Source organism: Ascaphus truei, chromosome 20, assembly GCF_040206685.1.
Source record: "Ascaphus truei isolate aAscTru1 chromosome 20, aAscTru1.hap1, whole genome shotgun sequence".
NCBI lineage: Eukaryota > Metazoa > Chordata > Amphibia > Anura > Ascaphidae > Ascaphus > Ascaphus truei.
This window is the reverse complement of record NC_134502.1, coordinates 26,264,409-26,284,508: the sequence shown is the minus strand read 5'-3', so window position 1 is coordinate 26,284,508 and position 20,100 is coordinate 26,264,409. Positions and strand designations below refer to the sequence as shown.

Sequence of the window (20,100 nt, the reverse complement as noted above, 5' to 3'; positions counted from 1 at the left end):
AGTGAGGAGGGCGGGAGAGAGGGGACAGTGAGAGAGGGGACAGTGAGAGAGGGGGCAGTGAGAGAGGGGACAGTGAGAGAGGGCGGGAGAGAGGGGACAGTGAGAGAGGGCGGGAGAGAGGGGACAGTGAGAGAGGGGACAGTGAGAGAGGGGACAGTGAGAGAGGGGACAGTGAGAGAGTGGGGCAGTGAGAGAGGGGACAGTGAGAGAGGGTGGGAGAGAGGGGACAGTGAGAGAGGGGACAGTGAGAGAGGGGACAGTGAGAGAGTGGGGCAGTGAGAGAGGGGACAGTGAGAGAGGACGGGAGAGAGGGGACAGTGAGAGAGGGCGGGAGAGAGGGACAGTGAGAGAGGGCGGGAGAGAGGGGACAGTGAGAGAGGGCGGGAGAGAGGGGACAGTGAGAGAGGGCGGGAGAGAGGGGACAGTGAGAGAGGGCGGGAGAGAGGGTGGGAGAGAGGGGACAGTGAGAGAGGGCGGGAGAGAGGGTGGGAGAGAGGGGACAGTGAGAGAGGGCGGGAGAGAGGGCGGGAGAGAGGGGACAGTGAGAGAGGGGACAGTGAGAGAGGGCGGGAGAGAGGGCGGGAGAGAGGGGACAGTGAGAGAGGGCGGGAGAGAGGGGACAGTGAGAGAGGGGACAGTGAGAGAGGGCAGGAGAGAGGGGACAGTGAGAGAGTGGGGCAGGACAATGCATGGAAAGATCAGAGAGAGGGACATGGGGACAGGACAATGGTTAGAGAACAAGGAAGCCAAAGTAACAAGAGAGAGAATATGAGTGAGAGAGAGACAGTCAGAGAGAGAGGGGGGGACAGAGACAGACAGACAGAGAGAGAGAGGGGGACAGAGAGAGAGGAGATAAAGTAACAGCAGATAAGAGACACGCTGCCTAGGGAGAGAAGGACAAAACAAGAGAAGAAAAAGAGACAGGGGGGAGAGAGAAAAGGAGAGAGAGGGAGAGAAAGAGAGGGAGACAGGCAGAGAGAGAGAGATAGGAGAGAGCAGACAGAGTGTAAAGAAAGAGAGATCAGGCACAGTGTGTATAGACAGAGACAGGGGGGAGAGAGGAAAGAGAGAGAGAGAGGGAGGGAATGAGATAGGAGACAGAGAGAGAGGGAGATAGGAGAGAGCAGACAGAGTGTAAAGAAAGAGAGTGTAGACACGTTGTGTATAGACCGCCAGGCAGATATTGTGGGGACCCCACCATGGATATCCGCTGTTCCCACTCCTACAGGCTCGGGACCTGGGGGACCCTCGTACTCCTGCTGGTCCAATGGGGGCCTCTGTCCAGAGGAACGTCAACCCCAAATATAACCGCCCAACTCCTCCGCACAGGTGAGTGCAGGCGTGTGGGATGGTAACCTACCCCCTCAAGTGACGTTGACCCGTCTTTCTGTGTTCTCTCTCGTGTGTAATGGGTTAAAGGGTCAGTCCCACGTAGGGGCAAAGTGACCTAATGACAGGGACGTGTGTAATGGGTTAAAGGGTCAGTCCCATGTAGGGGCAAAGTGACCTAATGACAGGGACGTGTTTAATGGGTTAAAGGGTCAGTCCCACGTAGGGGCAAAGTGACCTAATGACAGGGACGTGTTTAATGGGTTAAAGGGTCAGTCCCACGTAGGGGCAAAGTGACCTAATGACAGGGACGTGTGTAATGGGTTAAAGGGTCAGTCCCACGTAGGGGGCAAAGTGACCTAATGACAGGGACGTGTGTAATGGGTTAAAGGGTCAGTCCCACGTAGGGGCAAAGTGACCTAATGACAGGGACGTGTTTAATGGGTTAAAGGGTCAGTCCCACGTAGGGGCAAAGTGACCTAATGACAGGGACGTGTTTAATGGGTTAAAGGGTCAGTCCCACGTAGGGGCAAAGTGACTTAATGACAGGGACGTGTGTAATGAGTTAAAGGGTCAGTCCCACGTAGGGGCAAAGTGACCTAATGACAGGGACGTGTTTAATGGGTTAAAGGGGCAGTCCCACGTAGGGGCAAAGTGACCTAATGACAGGGACATGTGTAATGAGTTAAAGGGTCAGTCCCACGTAGGGGCAAAGTGACCTAATGACAGGGACGTGTGTAATGGGTTAAAGGGTCAGTCCCACGTAGGAGCAAAGTGACCCAATGACAGGGACGTGTTTAATGGGTTAAAGGGTCAGTCCCACGTAGGAGCAAAGTGACCTAATGACAGGGACGTGTTTAATGGGTTAAAGGGTCAGTCCCACGTAGGAGCAAAGTGACCTAATGACAGGGACGTGTGTAATGGGTTAAAGGGTCAGTCCCATGTAGGGGCAAAGTGACCTAATGACAGGGACGTGTGTATTGGGTTAAAGGGTCAGTCCCACGTAGGAGCAAAGTGACCTAATGACAGGGACGTGTGTAATGGGTTAAAGGGTCAGTCCCATGTAGGGGCAAAGTGACCTAATGACAGGGACGTGTGTAATGGGTTAAAGGGTCAGTCCCACGTAGGGGCAAAGTGACCTAATGACAGGGACGTGTGTAATGGGTTAAAGGGACAGTCCCACGTACAGTAGGGGCAAAGTGACCTAATGACAGGGACATGTTTAATGGGTTAAAGGGTCAGTCTCACGTAGGGGCAAAGTGACCTAATAACAGGGACGTGTTTAATGGGTTAAAGGGACAGTCTCACGTAGGGGCAAAGTGACCTAATGACGGGGACGTGTGTGATGGGTTAAAGGGTCAGTCCCACGTAGGGGCAAAGTGACCTAATGACAGGGACGTGTGTAATGGGTTAAAGGGACAGTCCCACGTACAGTAGGGGCAAAGTGACCTAATGACAGGGACATGTTTAATGGGTTAAAGGGTCAGTCTCACGTAGGGGCAAAGTGACCTAATAACAGGGACGTGTTTAATGGGTTAAAGGGACAGTCTCACGTAGGGGCAAAGTGACCTAATGACAGGGACGTGTGTAATGGGTTAAAGGGTCAGTCCCACGTAGGGGCAAAGTGACCTAATGACAGGGACGTGTGTAATGGGTTAAAGGGTCAGTCCCACATAGGGACAAAGTGACCTAATGACAGGGACGTGTGTAATGGGTTAAAGGGTCAGTCCCACGTAGAAGCAAAGTGACCTAATGACAGGGACGTGTGTAATGGGTTAAAGGGTCAGTCCCACATAAGGGCAAAGTGACCTAATGACAGGGACGTGTGTAATGGGTTAAAGGGTCAGTCCCACGTAGGGGCAAAGTGACCTAATGACAGGGACGTGTGTAATGGGTTAAAGGGTCAGTCTCACGTAGGGGCAAAGTGACCTAATGACAGGGACGTGTGTAATGGGTTAAAGGGTCAATCCCACGTAGAAGCAAAGTGACCTAATGACAGGGACGTGTGTAATGGGTTAAAGGGTCAGTCCCACGTAGAAGCGGTCATTCTCGGACCGCCGTTAGTCAGACCCAGATACAGAAGCAGCGGATTGAATTATGTGATCCCGCAAGGAAACGGGACAGCCCACCTTGTGCATTATCGGCGCGCTGCGGCTATTGTACTTAAGACAACAACTCACTATTTCACTAATAACCGTTATAAGTACGGGGGGGGGGGGATATACACATCGATCTGTTTGTAATTCTGTTTGTCTCGATGTTTACAGAACATGTGGCCCAGTCCCGAGAAAGCATGTAACACAGTGTGACCGGGACATGCTTATGTCATAACTCTCTTATCTACAACGCCAGACGCACAGAGGGCGGGGGGGGGGGGGGGCGTGTGTAACTTGTGTGTTGTTTATATAGTATATATTATGTGTAGAATGGTGGGTGTGAGCATTGCACGTGTGTTGCTGTAATTACTATTATGATGTTACAGTCGCAATAAGGCACTCAGGAGGCGGGTTACTGCAGTAACATGTTACAGGGGCAATAAGGCACTCAGGAGGCGGGTTACTGCAATAACATGTTACAGGGGCAATAAGGCACTCAGGAGGCGGGTTACTGCAATAACATGTTACAGGGGCAATAAGGCACTCAGGAGGCGGGTTACTGCGATAACATGTTACAGGGGCAATAAGGCAGTCAGGAGGCGGGTTACTGCAGTAACATGTTACAGGGGCAATAAGGCACTCAGGAGGCGGGTTACTGCAATAACATGTTACAGGGGCAATAAGGCACTCAGGAGGCGGGTTACTGCAATAACATGTTACAGGGGCAATAAGGCACTCAGGAGGCGGGTTACTGCAGTACCATGTTACAGGGGCAATAAGGCACTCAGGAGGCGGGTTACTGTGATAACATGTTACAGGGGCAATAAGGCACTCAGGAGGCGGGTTACTGCAGTAACATGTTACAGGGGCAATAAGGCACTCAGGAGGCGGGTTACTGCGATAACATGTTACAGGGGCAATAAGGCACTCAGGAGGCGGGTTACTGCGATAACATGTTACAGGGGCAATAAGGCACTCAGGAGGCGGGTTACTGCAATAACATGTTACAGGGGCAATAAGGCACTCAGGAGGCGGGTTACTGCAATAACATATTACAGGGGCAATAAGGCACCTCGTTTTTTTTTGTTTCCCTTCAGTGTCTGAGCTGATCCAGGCAGACTCAGAGAAACCGTTCTGCTTCACATGGAATCTGCTGAATCTCGTCTGCTTTTGGGAGAGCAGCAGAGCAGAAAACGCAATGTACACCTTCTATTACCAGCTAGAGTGAGTACGCCCCCCGCAGGGTGACACAGTGACACAGACAGGAGGGCGCTATGGGACACGGAGTCTGTCCCTCCCCCCGCAGGGTGAGACAGTGACACAGACAGGAGGGAGCTATGGGACACGGAGTCTGTCCCTCCCCCCGCAGGGTGAGACAGTGACACAAACAGGAGGGAGCTATGGGACACGGAGTCTGTCCCCCCCCCCGCAGGGTGAGACAGTGACACAGACAGGAGGGAGCTATGGGACATGGAGTCTGTCCCTCCCCCCGCAGGGTGACACAGACAGGAGGGAGCTATGGGACATGGAGTCTGTCCCTCCCCCCGCAGGGTGACACAGACAGGAGGGAGCTATGGGACACGGAGTCTGTCCCTCCCCCCGCAGGGTGACACAGTGACACAGACAGGAGGGAGCTATGGGACACGGAGTCTGTCCCTCCCCCCGCAGGGTGACACAGTGACACAGACAGGAGGGAGCTATGGGACATGGAGTCTGTCCCTCCCCCCGCAGGGTGATACAGTGACACAGACAGGAGGGAGCTATGGGACACGGAGTCTGTCCCTCCCACCGCAGGGTGACACAGACAGGAGGGAGCTATGGGACATGGAGTCTGTCCCTCCCACCGCAGGGTGACACAGTGACACAGACAGGAGGGAGCTATGGGACATGGAGTCTGTCCCTCCCCCCGCAGGGTGACACAGACAGGAGGGAGCTATGGGACATGGAGTCTGTCCCTCCCCCCGCAGGGTGACACAGTGACACAGACAGGAGGGAGCTATGGGACACGGAGTCTGTCCCTCCCCCCGCAGGGTGACAAAGTGACACAGACAGGAGGGAGCTATGGGACATGGAGTCTGTCCCTCCCCCCGCAGGGTGACGCAGTGACACAGACAGGAGGGAGCTATGGGACATGGAGTCTGTCCCTCCCCCCGCAGGGTGACACAGTGACACAGACAGGAGGGAGCTATGGGACACGGAGTCTGTCCCTCCCCCCGCAGGGTGACACAGTGACACAGACAGGAGGGAGCTATGGGACATGGAGTCTGCCCCTCCCCCCGCAGGGTGACACAGTGACACAGACAGGAGGGAGCTATGGGACACGGAGTCTGACCCTCCCCCCGCAGGGTGACACAGTGACACAGACAGGAGGGAGCTATGGGACATGGAGTCTGTCCCTCCCTCCACAGGGTGACACAGTGACAGACAGGAGGGAGCTATGGGACATGGAGTCTGTCCCTCCCCCCGCAGGGTGACACAGTGACACAGACAGGAGGGAGCTATGGGACATGGAGTCTGTCCCTCCCCCCGCAGGGTGACAGTCTGCTCTCTTTCTGTAGTGGGGATCATAACAAGTCCTGTGACCTGAGGACAGTGACTGGTGACACCGTGTGGCACGTGTGTGACTTCCCAATCATTGACATCGCCTTATTCACTCTCATCACAGTCCGGGTGTGTGAGAGTCACAATACCAAGGTTTACGAGCGGCAATTCTTCATGGATCATGTGGGTAAGTTACACACGTCCCCTCCTGTCCCTCACCCCGCCATCAGGACCAGTGACCGTGTCACACAGTGCCCCGCAGAGCTTACACTCTAATATACAGAGGGACACAGGTACAATACAGGGAGAGGGGGAACCATTGGGAGAAGGGAATCCTGTCCCGCAGAGCTTACACTCTAATATACAGAGGGACACAGGTACAATACAGGGAGAGGAGGAACCATTGGGAGAAGGGAATCCTGCCCCGCAGAGCTTACACTCTAATATACAGAGGGACACAGGTACAATACAGGGAGAGGAGGGACCATTGGGAGAAGGGAATCCTGCCCCACAGAGCTTACACTCTAATATATAGAGGGACACAGATACAATACAGGGAGAGGAGGGACCATTGGGAGAAGGGAATCCTGCCCCGCAGAGCTTACACTCTAATATACAGAGGGACACAGGTACAATACAGGGAGAGGGGGATCCTGCCCCGCAGAGCTTACACTTTAATATACAGAGGGACACAGATACAATACAGGGAGAAGAGGAAGCATTGGGAGAAGGGAATCCTGCCCCGCAGAGCTTACACTCTAATATACAGAGGGACACAGATACAATACAGGGAGAAGAGGAACCATTGGGAGAAGGGAATCCTGCCCCGCAGAGCTTACACTCTAATATACAGAGGGACACAGATACAATACAGGGAGAAGAGGGACCATTGGGAGAAGGGAATCCTGCCCCGCAGAGCTTACACTCTAATATACAGAGGGACACAGATACAATACAGGGAGAGGGGGACCATTGGGAGAAGGGAATCCTGCCCCACAGAGCTTACACTCTAATATACAGAGGTACACAGATACAATACAGGGAGAGGAGAAACCATTGGGAGAAAGGAATCCTGCCCCGCAGAGCTTACACTCTATTATACAGAGGGATACAGATACAATACAGGGAGAGGAGGGACCATTGGGAGAAGGGTATCCTGCCCCGCAGAGCTTACACTCTAATATACAGAGGCACACAGATACAATACAGGGAGAGGAGGAACCATTGGGAGAAGGGAATCCTGCCCCGCAGAGCTTACACTCTAATATACAGAGGGACACAGATACAATTCAGGGAGAGGGGGAACCAGTGTATATATGTATATTGCCCCCTCTCCCCCCTCAGTTTTCCTGGAGCCCCCCACCAATGTGTCAGTTGAGGAGAGGAAGAAGCCGTGGGGGGTGCGGGTCTCCTGGATCCCCCCCTACATGGAGCTCCTGGACAAAGAGATCCTGTATCAGATCAACTACTCAACCGCAGAGTCCGGCGTCCAGACTGTAAGCTACTCGGCATCATTATACAGCGCGACGTGCTCATTATCAGTGTATAGAGATACTCGGCATCATTATACAGCGCGACGTGTTCATTATCAGTGTATAGAGATACTCGGCATTATTATACAGCGCAGCGTGTTCATTATCAGTGTATAGAGATACTCGGTATCATTATACAGCGCAACGTGTTCATTATCAGTGTATGGAGATACTCAGCATCATTATACAGCGCGGCGTGTTCATTATCAGTGTATAGAGATACTCATCATCATTATACAGCGCGGCGTGATCATTATCAGTGTATAGAGATACTCAGCATCATTATACAGCGCAGCGTGCTCATTATCAGTGTATAGATACTCAGCATCATTATACAGCGCAGCGTGCTCATTATCAGTGTATAGATACTCAGCATCATTATACAGCGCAGCGTGTTTATTATCAGTGTATAAAGATACTCAGCATCACTGCTCTTGTTGCAGGCAGAGGTTGAGGCGGGGAAGGCTGAGTTCCTCCTCACTGGGCTCAGCGCTCACACTCAGTACTCACTCACAGTGAGAGCGAGGGCAGACGGAGTGAGTTACAAGAGTTACTGGAGTGAATGGAGTTTGCCCGTTACCATAGAGACGTCTAATGGTGAGAGGGGTGGGGGGGAGAGAGGGCTGGGGGGGGAGAGATAGGAGGGGGAGAGACGTATAGGGGGGGAGAGAGGTATAGGGGGGGTGAGAGAGGGATGGGGGGGGTGAGAGAGGGATGGGGGGGGGGTGAGAGAGGGATGGGGGGGTGAGAGAGGGATGGGGGGGAGAGAAGGGAAGATTCTGGGTGGGGACAGAAGAGGGAGGGGGAGAAAAGTAGTGAGAAAAATGGGGGGGGGAGAGAAGGGAAGAGTCTGGGGGTGAAGAGAAGAGAGGTTGAGATAAGTAGAGAAAGAAGGGAGGGAGAAAAAAGGGAAGAGACCAGCGGAGAAGGGGGGGGAGAAGAGAGGGAGAGAAAGGTGGGAAAGAGGGGGGGGCAGAGGGAAAGAGGGGAGGGGGCAGAGGGAAGCGTCAGGGAACGAGGGGAAGCAGGGAGAAGAGAAACGGGGGGAGGGATGGGGAAGAGAAAAGGGGGGAGCAGGAAAGAGGATGGGGAGAGACAAAGAATGAGGTGGAGTGAAGGAGAAAGCGAGAGGGAAGAGAGGTTGGGGGGGGGGAGAGGGAGGGAAGAGAGTTGGGGGAGTGAAGGAGAGTTGGGGGAGTAAAGGAGAGTTGGGGGAGTGAAGGAGAGGTCGGGGAGTGAAGGAGAGGTGGGGGAGTGAAGGAGAGAAAGAGAGGGAAGAGAGGTGGGGGAGTGAAGGAGAGAGAGAGGGAGAGAAGAGAGGTGGGGGAGTGAAGGAGAGAGAGAGGGAGAGAAGAGAGGTGGGGGAGTGAAGGAGAGAGGTGGAGGAGTGAAGGAGAGAGGGAAGAGGTGGGGGAGTGAAGGAGAGAGGGAAGAGAGGTGGGGGAGTGAAGGAGAGAGGTGGGGGAATAAAGGAGAGAGAGAAGGAAGAGAGGTGGGGAAGTGAAGGAGGGGGAAGAGAGGTGAAGAAGAAAGAGAGAGGGAAGTGAGGTGGGGAGTGCAGGAGAGAGAGGCAAGAGAGATGGGGGAGTGAAGGAGAAAGAGAGAAGGAAGGGAGGTGGGGGGAGTGCAGTAGGAAGAGAGGTGGGGGAGTGCAGTAGGAAGAGAGGCGGGGGGAGTGCAGTAGGAAGAGGTGGGGGAGTGCAGTAGGAAGAGAGGCGGGGGAGTGCAGTAGGAAGAGAGGTGGGGGAGTGCAGTAGGAAGAGAGGCGGGGGGAGTGCAGTAGGAAGAGAGGTGGGGGAGTGCAGTAGGAAGAGAGGTGGGGGAGTGCAGTAGGAAGAGAGACGGGGAGTGCAGTAGGAAGAAAGGTGGGGGAGTGCAGTAGGAAGAGAGGTGGAGGAGTGCAGTAGGAAGAGAGGTTGGGGTGTGCAGTAGGAAGAAAGGTGGGGGAGTGCAGTAGGAAGAGAGGTGGGGGGAGTGCAGTAGGAAGAGAGGTGGGGGAGTGCAGTAGGAAGAGAGGTGGGGGAGTGCAGTAGGAAGAGAGGCGGGGGGAGTGCAGTAGGAAGAGAGGTGGGGGGAGTGCAGTAGGAAGAGAGGTGGGGGGAGTGCAGTAGGAAGAGAGGTGGGGGGAGTGCAGTAGGAAGAGAGGTGGGGGAGTGCAGTAGGAAGAGAGGTGGAGGAGTGCAATAGGAAGAGAGGTGGGGGAGTGCAGTAGGAAGAGAGGTGGGGGAGTGCAGTAGGAAGAGAGACAGGGGGAGTGCAGTAGGAAGAGAGGTGGGGGTGCAGTAGGAAGAGAGGCGGGGGGAGTGCAGTAGGAAGAGAGGTGGGGGTGTGCAGTAGGAAGAGAGGTGGGGGAGTGCAGTAGGAAGAGAGGCGGGGGGAGTGCAGTAGGAAGAGAGGTGGGGGGAGTGCAGTAGGAAGAGAGGTGGGGGGAGTGCAGTAGGAAGAGAGGTGGGGGAGTGCAGTAGGAAGAGAGGCGGGGGGAGTGCAGTAGGAAGAGAGGTGGGGGAGTGCAGTAGGAAGAGAGGTGGGGGAGTGCAGTAGGAAGAGAGGCGGGGGGAGTGCAGTAGGAAGAGAGGCGGGGGGAGTGCAGTAGGAAGAGAGGCGGGGGGAGTGCAGTAGGAAGAGGTGGGGGTGCAGTAGGAAGAGAGGTGGGGGAGTGCAGTAGGAAGAGAGGTGGGGGAGTGCAGTAGGAAGAGAGGTGGGGGGAGTGCAGTAGGAAGAGAGGTGGGGGGAGTGCAGTAGGAAGAGAGGTGGGGGAGTGCAGTAGGAAGAGAGGCGGGGGGGAGTGCAGTAGGAAGAGAGGCGGGGGGAGTGCAGTAGGAAGAGAGGCGGGGGGAGTGCAGTAGGAAGAGGTGGGGGTGCAGTAGGAAGAGAGGTGGGGGTGCAGTAGGAAGAGGTGGGGGTGCAGTAGGAAGAGGTGGGGGTGCAGTAGGAAGAGAGGTGGGGGAGTGCAGTAGGAAGAGAGGTGGGGGAGTGCAGTAGGAAGAGAGGCGGGGGGAGTGCAGTAGGAAGAGAGGTGGGGGGAGTGCAGTAGGAAGAGAGGTGGGGGAGTGCAGTAGGAAGAGAGGCGGGGGGAGTGCAGTAGGAAGAGAGGCGGGGGGAGTGCAGTAGGAAGAGAGGCGGGGGGAGTGCAGTAGGAAGAGGTGGGGGGAGTGCAGTAGGAAGAGAGGTGGGGGAGTGCAGTAGGAAGAGAGGTGGGGGGAGTGCAGTAGGAAGAGAGGTGGGGGAGTGCAGTAGGAAGAGAGGTGGGGGAGTGCAGTAGGAAGAGGTGGGGGTGCAGTAGGAAGAGAGGTGGGGGGAGTGCAGTAGGAAGAGAGGTGGGGGAGTGCAGTAGGAAGAGAGGTGGGGGAGTGCAGTAGGAAGAGAGGTGGGGGAGTGCAGTAGGAAGAGAGGTGGGGGAGTGCAGTAGGAAGAGAGGTGGGGGGAGTGCAGTAGGAAGGGAGGCGGGGGGAGTGCAGTAGGAAGAGAGGCGGGGGGAGTGCAGTAGGAAGGGAGGCGGGGGGAGTGCAGTAGGAAGAGAGGCGGGGGAGTGCAGTAGGAAGAGAGGTGGGGGAGTGCAGTAGGAAGAGAGGTGGGGGAGTGCAGTAGGAAGAGAGGTGGGGGGAGTGCAGTAGGAAGAGAGGCGGGGGGAGTGCAGTAGGAAGAGAGGCGGGGGGAGTGCAGTAGGAAGGGAGGCGGGGGGAGTGCAGTAGGAAGAGAGGCGGGGGAGTGCAGTAGGAAGAGAGGTGGGGGAGTGCAGTAGGAAGAGAGACAGGGGGAGTGCAATAGGAAGAGAGGTGGGGGAGTGCAGTAGGAAGAGAGGCGGGGGGAGTGCAGTAGGAAGAGAGGCGGGGGGAGTGCAGTAGGAAGAGGTGGGGGAGTGCAGTAGGAAGAGGTGGGGGAGTGCAGTAGGAAGAGAGACAGGGGGAGTGCAGTAGGAAGAGAGGTGGGGGAGTGCAGTAGGAAGAGAGGTGGGGGGAGTGCAGTAGGAAGAGAGGTGGGGGGAGTGCAGTAGGAAGAGAGGTGGGGGAGTGCAGTAGGAAGGGAGGCGGGGGGAGTGCAGTAGGAAGAGAGGCGGGGGAGTGCAGTAGGAAGAGAGACAGGGGGAGTGCAGTAGGAAGAGAGGCGGGGGGAGTGCAGTAGGAAGAGAGTTGGGGGAGTGCAGTAGGAAGAGAGGTGGGGGAGTGCAGTAGGAAGAGAGTTGGGGGAGTGCAGTAGGAAGGGAGGCGGGGGGAGTGCAGTAGGAAGAGAGGTCGGGGGAGTGCAGTAGGAAGAGAGGTGGGGGAGTGCAGTAGGAAGAGAGGTGGGGGAGTGCAGTAGGAAGGGAGGCGGGGGGAGTGCAGTAGGAAGAGAGGCGGGGGAGTGCAGTAGGAAGAGGTGGGGGGAGTGCAGTAGGAAGAGGTGGGGGAGTGCAGTAGGAAGAGAGGTGGGGGAGTGCAGTAGGAAGAGAGGTGGGGGAGTGCAGTAGGAAGAGAGGTGGGGGAGTGCAGTAGGAAGAGAGGTGGGGGAGTGCAGTAGGAAGAGAGGTGGGGGAGTGCAGTAGGAAGAGAGGTGGGGGGAGTGCAGTAGGAAGAGAGGTGGGGGGAGTGCAGTAGGAAGAGAGGTGGGGGAGTGCAGTAGGAAGAGAGGCGGGGGGAGTGCAGTAGGAAGGGAGGTCGGGGGAGTGCAGTAGGAAGAGAGGTGGGGGGGTGCAGTAGGAAGAGAGGCGGGGGGAGTGCAGTAGGAAGAGAGGTGGGGAGAGTGCAGTAGGAAGAGAGGTGGGGGGAGTGCAGTAGGAAGAGAGGTGGGGGAGTGCAGTAGGAAGAGAGGCGGGGGGAGTGCAGTAGGAAGAGAGGTGGGGGAGTGCAATAGGAAGAGAGGTGGGGAGAGTGCAGTAGGAAGAGAGGCGGGGGAGTGCAGTAGGAAGGGAGGCGGGGGGAGTGCAGTAGGAAGAGAGGTCGGGGGAGTGCAGTAGGAAGAGAGGCGGGGGGAGTGCAGTAGGAAGAGAGGCGGGGGGAGTGCAGTAGGAAGAGAGACGGGGAGTGCAGTAGGAAGAGAGGTGGGGGAGTGCAGTAGGAAGAGAGGTGGGGGAGTGCAGTAGGAAGAGAGGTGGGGGAGTGCAGTAGGAAGGGAGGCGGGGGGAGTGCAGTAGGAAGAGGTGGGGGTGCAGTAGGAAGAGGTGGGGGTGCAGTAGGAAGAGAGGTGGGGGAGTGCAGTAGGAAGAGGTGGGGGTGCAGTAGGAAGAGAGGCGGGGGGAGTGCAGTAGGAAGAGAGGTGGGGAGAGTGCAGTAGGAAGAGAGGTGGGGGGAGTGCAGTAGGAAGAGAGGTGGGGGAGTGCAGTAGGAAGAGAGGCGGGGGAGTGCAATAGGAAGGGAGGCGGGGGGAGTGCAGTAGGAAGGGAGGCGGGGGGAGTGCAGTAGGAAGAGAGGCGGGGGGAGTGCAGTAGGAAGGGAGGCGGGGGGAGTGCAGTAGGAAGAGAGGTCGGGGGAGTGCAGTAGGAAGAGAGGTGGGGGAGTGCAGTAGGAAGAGAGGTGGGGGAGTGCAGTAGGAAGAGAGGTGGGGGAGTGCAGTAGGAAGAGAGGTGGGGGAGTGCAGTAGGAAGGGAGGCGGGGGGAGTGCAGTAGGAAGAGAGGTGGGGGGAGTGCAGTAGGAAGGGAGGCGGGGGGAGTGCAGTAGGAAGAGAGGTCGGGGGAGTGCAGTAGGAAGAGAGGTGGGGGAGTGCAGTAGGAAGAGAGGTGGGGGAGTGCAGTAGGAAGGGAGGCGGGGGGAGTGCAGTAGGAAGAGGTGGGGGTGCAGTAGGAAGAGAGGTGGGGGAGTGCAGTAGGAAGAGAGGTGGGGGAGTGCAGTAGGAAGAGAGGTGGGGGAGTGCAGTAGGAAGAGGTGGGGGTGCAGTAGGAAGAGAGGTGGGGGAGTGCAGTAGGAAGAGAGGTGGGGGAGTGCAGTAGGAAGAGAGGTGGGGGAGTGCAGTAGGAAGAGAGGTGGGGGAGTGCAGTAGGAAGAGAGGTGGGGGAGTGCAGTAGGAAGAGAGGTGGGGGAGTGCAGTAGGAAGAGAGGTGGGGGAGTGCAGTAGGAAGGGAGGCGGGGGGAGTGCAGTAGGAAGAGAGGCGGGGGAGTGCAGTAGGAAGAGGTGGGGGGAGTGCAGTAGGAAGAGGTGGGGGAGTGCAGTAGGAAGAGAGACAGGGGGAGTGCAGTAGGAAGAGAGGTGGGGGAGTGCAGTAGGAAGAGGTGGGGGTGCAGTAGGAAGAGAGGTGGGGGAGTGCAGTAGGAAGAGAGGTGGGGGGGAGTGCAGTAGGAAGAGAGGTGGGGGGGAGTGCAGTAGGAAGAGAGGCGGGGGGAGTGCAGTAGGAAGAGAGGTGGGGGGAGTGCAGTAGGAAGAGAGGTGGGGGAGTGCAGTAGGAAGAGAGGTGGGGGAGTGCAGTAGGAAGAGAGGTGGGGGAGTGCAGTAGGAAGAGAGGTGGGGGAGTGCAGTAGGAAGAGAGGCGGGGGGAGTGCAGTAGGAAGAGAGGTGGGGGAGTGCAGTAGGAAGAGAGGTGGGGGAGTGCAGTAGGAAGAGAGGCGGGGGAGTGCAGTAGGAAGAGAGGTGGGGGGAGTGCAGTAGGAAGAGAGGTGGGGGGAGTGCAGTAGGAAGAGAGGTGGGGGAGTGCAGTAGGAAGAGAGGTGGGGGAGTGCAGTAGGAAGAGGTGGGGGTGCAGTAGGAAGAGAGGTGGGGGGAGTGCAGTAGGAAGAGAGGTGGGGGAGTGCAGTAGGAAGAGGTGGGGGTGCAGTAGGAAGAGAGGCGGGGGGAGTGCAGTAGGAAGAGAGGCGGGGGGAGTGCAGTAGGAAGAGAGGTGGGGGAGTGCAGTAGGAAGAGAGGTGGGGGAGTGCAGTAGGAAGAGAGGCGGGGGAGTGCAGTAGGAAGAGAGGTGGGGGAGTGCAGTAGGAAGAGAGGTCGGGGGAGTGCAGTAGGAAGAGAGGTCGGGGGAGTGCAGTAGGAAGAGAGGCAGGGGGAGTGCAGTAGGAAGAGAGGTGGGGGAGTGCAGTAGGAAGAGAGGTGGGGGAGTGCAGTAGGAAGAGAGGTGGGGGGAGTGCAGTAGGAAGAGAGGTGGGGGGAGTGCAGTAGGAAGAGAGGTGGGGGGAGTGCAGTAGGAAGAGAGGTGGGGGAGTGCAGTAGGAAGAGAGGCGGGGGGAGTGCAGTAGGAAGAGAGGTGGGGGAGTGCAGTAGGAAGAGAGGTGGGGGGAGTGCAGTAGGAAGAGAGGTGGGGGAGTGCAGTAGGAAGAGAGGCGGGGGGAGTGCAGTAGGAAGAGAGGTGGGGGAGTGCAGTAGGAAGAGAGGTGGGGGGAGTGCAGTAGGAAGAGAGGTGGGGGAGTGCAGTAGGAAGAGAGGTGGGGGTGTGCAGTAGGAAGAGAGACAGGGGGAGTGCAGTAGGAAGAGAGGTGGGGGAGTGCAGTAGGAAGAGAGGTGGGGGAGTGCAGTAGGAAGAGAGGTGGGGGAGTGCAGTAGGAAGAGAGACAGGGGGAGTGCAGTAGGAAGAGAGACGGGGAGTGCAGTAGGAAGAGAGGTGGGGGGGAGTGCAGTAGGAAGAGAGGCGGGGGGAGTGCAGTAGGAAGAGAGGCGGGGGGAGTGCAGTAGGAAGAGAGGTGGGGGAGTGCAGTAGGAAGAGAGGTGGGGGAGTGCAGTAGGAAGAGAGGTGGGGGAGTGCAGTAGGAAGAGAGACAGGGGGAGTGCAGTAGGAAGAGAGGCGGGGGGAGTGCAGTAGGAAGAGAGGCGGGGGGAGTGCAGTAGGAAGAGAGGTGGGGGGAGTGCAGTAGGAAGAGAGGTGGGGGGAGTGCAGTAGGAAGAGAGGTGGGGGAGTGCAGTAGGAAGAGAGGTGGGGGAGTGCAGTAGGAAGAGAGGTGGGGGAGTGCAGTAGGAAGAGAGGTGGGGGGAGTGCAGTAGGAAGAGAGGTGGGGGGAGTGCAGTAGGAAGAGAGGTGGGGGAGTGCAGTAGGAAGAGAGGTGGGGGAGTGCAATAGGAAGAGAGGTGGGGAGAGTGCAGTAGGAAGAGAGGTGGGGGAGTGCAGTAGGAAGGGAGGCGGGGGGAGTGCAGTAGGAAGAGAGGCGGGGGGAGTGCAGTAGGAAGAGAGGCGGGGGGAGTGCAGTAGGAAGAGAGGTGGGGGTGTGCAGTAGGAAGAGAGGTGGGGGGAGTGCAGTAGGAAGAGAGGTGGGGGAGTGCAGTAGGAAGAGAGGTGGGGGAGTGCAGTAGGAAGGGAGGCGGGGGGAGTGCAGTAGGAAGAGAGGTCGGGGGAGTGCAGTAGGAAGAGAGGTGGGGGAGTGCAGTAGGAAGAGAGGTGGGGGAGTGCAGTAGGAAGGGAGGCGGGGGGAGTGCAGTAGGAAGAGAGGCGGGGGAGAGCAGTAGGAAGAGGTGGGGGGAGTGCAGTAGGAAGAGGTGGGGGAGTGCAGTAGGAAGAGAGACAGGGGGAGTGCAGTAGGAAGAGAGGTGGGGGAGTGCAGTAGGAAGAGAGGTGGGGGAGTGCAGTAGGAAGAGAGGTGGGGGAGTGCAGTAGGAAGAGAGGTGGGGGGAGTGCAGTAGGAAGAGAGGTGGGGGGAGTGCAGTAGGAAGAGAGGTGGGGGAGTGCAGTAGGAAGAGAGGTGGGGGAGTGCAGTAGGAAGGGAGGCGGGGGGAGTGCAGTAGGAAGAGAGGCGGGGGAGTGCAGTAGGAAGAGAGACAGGGGGAGTGCAGTAGGAAGAGAGACGGGGAGTGCAGTAGGAAGAGAGGTGGGGGGGAGTGCAGTAGGAAGAGAGGCGGGGGGAGTGCAGTAGGAAGAGAGGTGGGGGAGTGCAGTAGGAAGAGAGGCGGGGGGAGTGCAGTAGGAAGAGAGGTGGGGGAGTGCAGTAGGAAGAGAGGTGGGGGAGTGCAGTAGGAAGAGAGGCGGGGGAGTGCAGTAGGAAGAGAGGCGGGGGGAGTGCAGTAGGAAGAGAGGTGGGGGAGTGCAGTAGGAAGAGAGGTGGGGGAGTGCAGTAGGAAGAGAGGTGGGGGAGTGCAGTAGGAAGAGAGGTGGGGGAGTGCAGTAGGAAGAGAGGCGGGGGAGTGCAGTAGGAAGAGAGGTGGGGGAGTGCAGTAGGAAGAGAGGTGGGGGGAGTGCAGTAGGAAGAGAGGTGGGGGAGTGCAGTAGGAAGAGAGGCGGGGGGAGTGCAGTAGGAAGAGAGGTGGGGGAGTGCAGTAGGAAGAGAGGTGGGGGAGTGCAGTAGGAAGAGAGGTGGGGGAGTGCAGTAGGAAGAGGTGGGGGTGCAGTAGGAAGAGGTGGGGGTGCAGTAGGAAGAGAGACAGGGGGAGTGCAGTAGGAAGGGAGGCGGGGGGAGTGCAGTAGGAAGAGAGGCGGGGGAGTGCAGTAGGAAGAGAGACGGGGAGTGCAGTAGGAAGAGAGGTGGGGGGGAGTGCAGTAGGAAGAGAGGCGGGGGGAGTGCAGTAGGAAGAGAGGCGGGGGGAGTGCAGTAGGAAGAGAGACGGGGAGTGCAGTAGGAAGAGAGGTGGGGGAGTGCAGTAGGAAGGGAGGCGGGGGGAGTGCAGTAGGAAGAGAGGTGGGGGAGTGCAGTAGGAAGAGGTGGGGGTGCAGTAGGAAGAGAGGTGGGGGAGTGCAGTAGGAAGAGAGGTGGGGGAGTGCAGTAGGAAGGGAGGCGGGGGGAGTGCAGTAGGAAGAGAGGCGGGGGAGTGCAGTAGGAAGAGGTGGGGGTGCAGTAGGAAGAGGTGGGGGTGCAGTAGGAAGAGAGGTGGGGGAGTGCAGTAGGAAGAGAGGTGGGGGGGGAGTGCAGTAGGAAGAGAGGTGGGGGGAGTGCAGTAGGAAGAGAGGTGGGGGAGTGCAGTAGGAAGAGAGGTGGGGGAGTGCAGTAGGAAGAGAGGTGGGGGAGTGCAGTAGGAAGAGGTAGTGGAGTGCAGTAGGAAGAGAGGTGGGGGGAGTGCAGTAGAAAGAGAGGTGGGGGAGAGGGTAGAGGGCAGTCACTGAGCGCTCTCCCCCTCTTTGCTAGACCTGGACCCGCTGCACCTCCTGTTATTTATTCTCGCGGGTCTGATCCCTGTGACGGCCATCTTAATACTCACCCTGAGCCACCGCAGGTAAGGAACCCCAGTAACCACAGCCCCCCTCTTATAAGAACATCTCCTCACAGCCCCGACCTGCCCGTTCCTAAGGGGGGGGGGGAGAACGGGACCCTTGTTATAGGAACACCTCCCCCTCTTCCCCTCCTCACATCCCCGACCTGTCCCCTATGGGGGGGGGGTCCCCCTGTTATAAGAACACCCCCCTTAATAGAACATCTCCACACAGCCCCGACCTGCCCCTTCCTATGGGGGGGGGACCCTTGTTATAGGAACACCTCCCCCTCCTCACATCCCGGACCTGCCCCCTCCTCCCCGTTATAAGAACACCCACCTTAATAGAACATCTCCACACAGCCCCGACCTGCCCGTTCCTATGGAGGGGGAACCCCTGTTATAGGAACACCCCCCCCCCCCCCCCACCACCACCTCTTCCACTTATAAAAACATCTCCTCACAGCCCCGACCTGCCCCTTATGGTGGGACCCCGTTATAAGAACACCCCCCCCCTTCAAAGAACATCTCCTCACAGCCCCGACCTGCCCTTTATTATTGGAGGAACCTGTTGCAACAAACCCCCCCTTATAAGATCACACCCCCCGCCCCATTTTTCTCTGTAGGTTCCTAAAACACAAGGTCTGGCCTGAGGTTCCCACCCCGGATAGTCACTTCCATGGTCTCTTCACAATCCACAAAGGCAACTTCAAGGTAAAGTAATTGCCCTACCTGCCCCCCCCGTTACCTCCCCCTCCCCCGTTACCTCCCCCTCCCGCCCCCCACCTTCCTCCTCCTGCTCATCCACTCGTGTTTCTTCTTCACCCGCAGCTGTGGCTCGGCCAGGCGGACTCCTACCTCATCTGGATCTCCAGGCACCTCTTCCACGAAGACGCCTCCTCTACCCTGGAGGTCCTGTCGGAGCTCCCGGCGTTGCCCCGCTCCTCCCCCCACTTGCCCCCCAAGGATGGCTACGTGGATCTGGATGAGAATCTGTTGCCCCGCGCCCCGGGGCTGGGGGGTGGCTTCCTGCAATGGATGGAGGTTACCAGGGGGGAGGACCGCCCGTTGGAGGTTCCCAGTGGGGAGTCCGGCCAGGGGGAGGCAGGGAGGTGGGAAAACGGGCAGATAGACGCACCAAGGGAAGAGTCCCCCTTGGGGGAGGCTCCCAGGGTGGAGGTTCCCAGAGACGATTACCAAACGTCCCAGGAGGGGAAGGAAAGTCCGACCTCCAGCTTCGAGTACACGATCCTGGAGAACGTTGAGGGGCTCCTCTCCCCCAAACCTCGCCCCCCTCCCCCCAGGTCCGCCCTGAAGTACGCCTACCTCCCCATGTCTGACTCCGAGGGGTACATTCTCCCGCCGCCCCCCAACCTCTACCAGAACAGCCTCAACCCTCACCTTCCACCCCCCGTCTACTCCCAGTGCTGACCGCCGGGGGGGGGGGGGGGGGGGAGGGCTGAAAGGGGGAGGAGGGGGATAAAGAGGGGAGGGGAGAGAGACAGATGGAGGTGGAGAGAAAGATGGGGAGGGAGATCGGAGAGAAAGAGAGGGGGGGAGAAGGAAGAAAGAGGGGGAGTGAGAGAGAGAGAGCAAGGTGGGGAAGAGAGAGCGTGGTGGGGAAGAGAGAGAGGGATGGGGAAAGGGGGGAGAAGGAAGAGAGGGGGAGAGAGTGTGAGAAAGAGAGAGCGTGGTGGGTAAGAGAGAGAGAGGGATGGGGAAAGGGGGGAGAAGGAATAGAGGGGGAGAGAGAGTGTGAGAAAGAGAGAGCGAGGTGGGGAAGAGAGAGCGTGGTGGGGAAGAGAGAGCGAAGGATGGGGAAAGAGGGAGGGAGGTGGGGTAGAGAGAGGGGAGACCAAGGGAATGAGAGAGTGGGGGGCGCAGAAAGAGAGGGCGGTAGAGCGTAAGAGGGGGAGTGAGAGAAGGAAAGGAGGGGTGCCGGGGCACATAAGAGATTTAGGGGCATTTGGGGACAATTTAAATAAGAATATTGTTTTCTAGACACTGTAATAATGCAAGAGAGCTGTATACTGCCATGTATATATCTGTATATACACACTGTGGTCAAGGTGTGATACTCGGCACCACTGCTTTTTATTCATTGCCTTAAAAAGGCCCCCTTAACACCTCCCTCCCCTCCAGTACTGGGGTAAAGTCACTGCCTCCCTCCCATAGAAAACACAGTGAAACCCAAGAGCTGACACTCTAGTACTTCTTACTACCACACCGTCCCCCTGTATAGAGCTGAAACCCACCTATGTACAAAAGGAAGGACTTTGTGGGGTTTCCCCCTCCCCCTGTTAATAGATCTGCCCCTTCAACACTCAGCAACGCTGCTTTTTATATACCGCTAGGACCACACGCGTGTGACACCCACCGACGGGGGTTATACAAAGCGCCTTTTTTTTAATATACATTTTGTAATAAAAGAATTAGGATATTTTTTTTTTTCATCTTGTGGTGTTTCTGCATCTTTTCAAATTCTATATGTGAAATATACGAGGCAGGCTCGGCCCTATAAACGGAGCTAGCCTTTTTCTCTCAGCCCTTCTCTTGTTCCCGCACCTTAAGAAGAATTTATTTATTTATAAAATGTTTT

The 20,100-nt window shown here is 57.4% G+C and overlaps 1 protein-coding gene across 1 annotated transcript; it reads left to right on the top strand.

Annotated features, from left to right (window-relative positions):
- The first annotated feature begins 614 nt into the window (after nucleotides 1-614).
- EPOR (erythropoietin receptor) lies at nucleotides 615-19,944 on the top strand. Its single transcript, XM_075577537.1, has 8 exons — nucleotides 615-1,329; nucleotides 4,523-4,649; nucleotides 5,984-6,153; nucleotides 7,311-7,462; nucleotides 7,942-8,095; nucleotides 17,438-17,525; nucleotides 18,128-18,215; nucleotides 18,333-19,944. The coding sequence occupies exons 1-8, from the start codon at nucleotides 1,200-1,202 to the stop codon at nucleotides 18,930-18,932; spliced, it is 1,509 nt and encodes a 502-aa protein (XP_075433652.1). The 5' UTR covers nucleotides 615-1,199; the 3' UTR covers nucleotides 18,933-19,944.
- Nucleotides 19,945-20,100: the final 156 nt, after the last annotated feature.

What these genes read in the sequence shown, in the direction of transcription:
- EPOR (XM_075577537.1), top strand. Translation starts at nt 1,200, where the DNA reads ATGGATATCCGCTGTTCCCACTCCTACAGGCTCGGGACCTGGGGGACC. An exon ending in CAGAGTCCGGCGTCCAGACT is followed by an intron (nt 7,463 to 7,941) that starts GTAAGCTACTCG and finishes CTCTTGTTGCAG; the next exon opens with GCAGAGGTTGAGGCGGGGAA. An exon ending in CTCACCCTGAGCCACCGCAG is followed by an intron (nt 17,526 to 18,127) that starts GTAAGGAACCCC and finishes TTTTCTCTGTAG; the next exon opens with GTTCCTAAAACACAAGGTCT.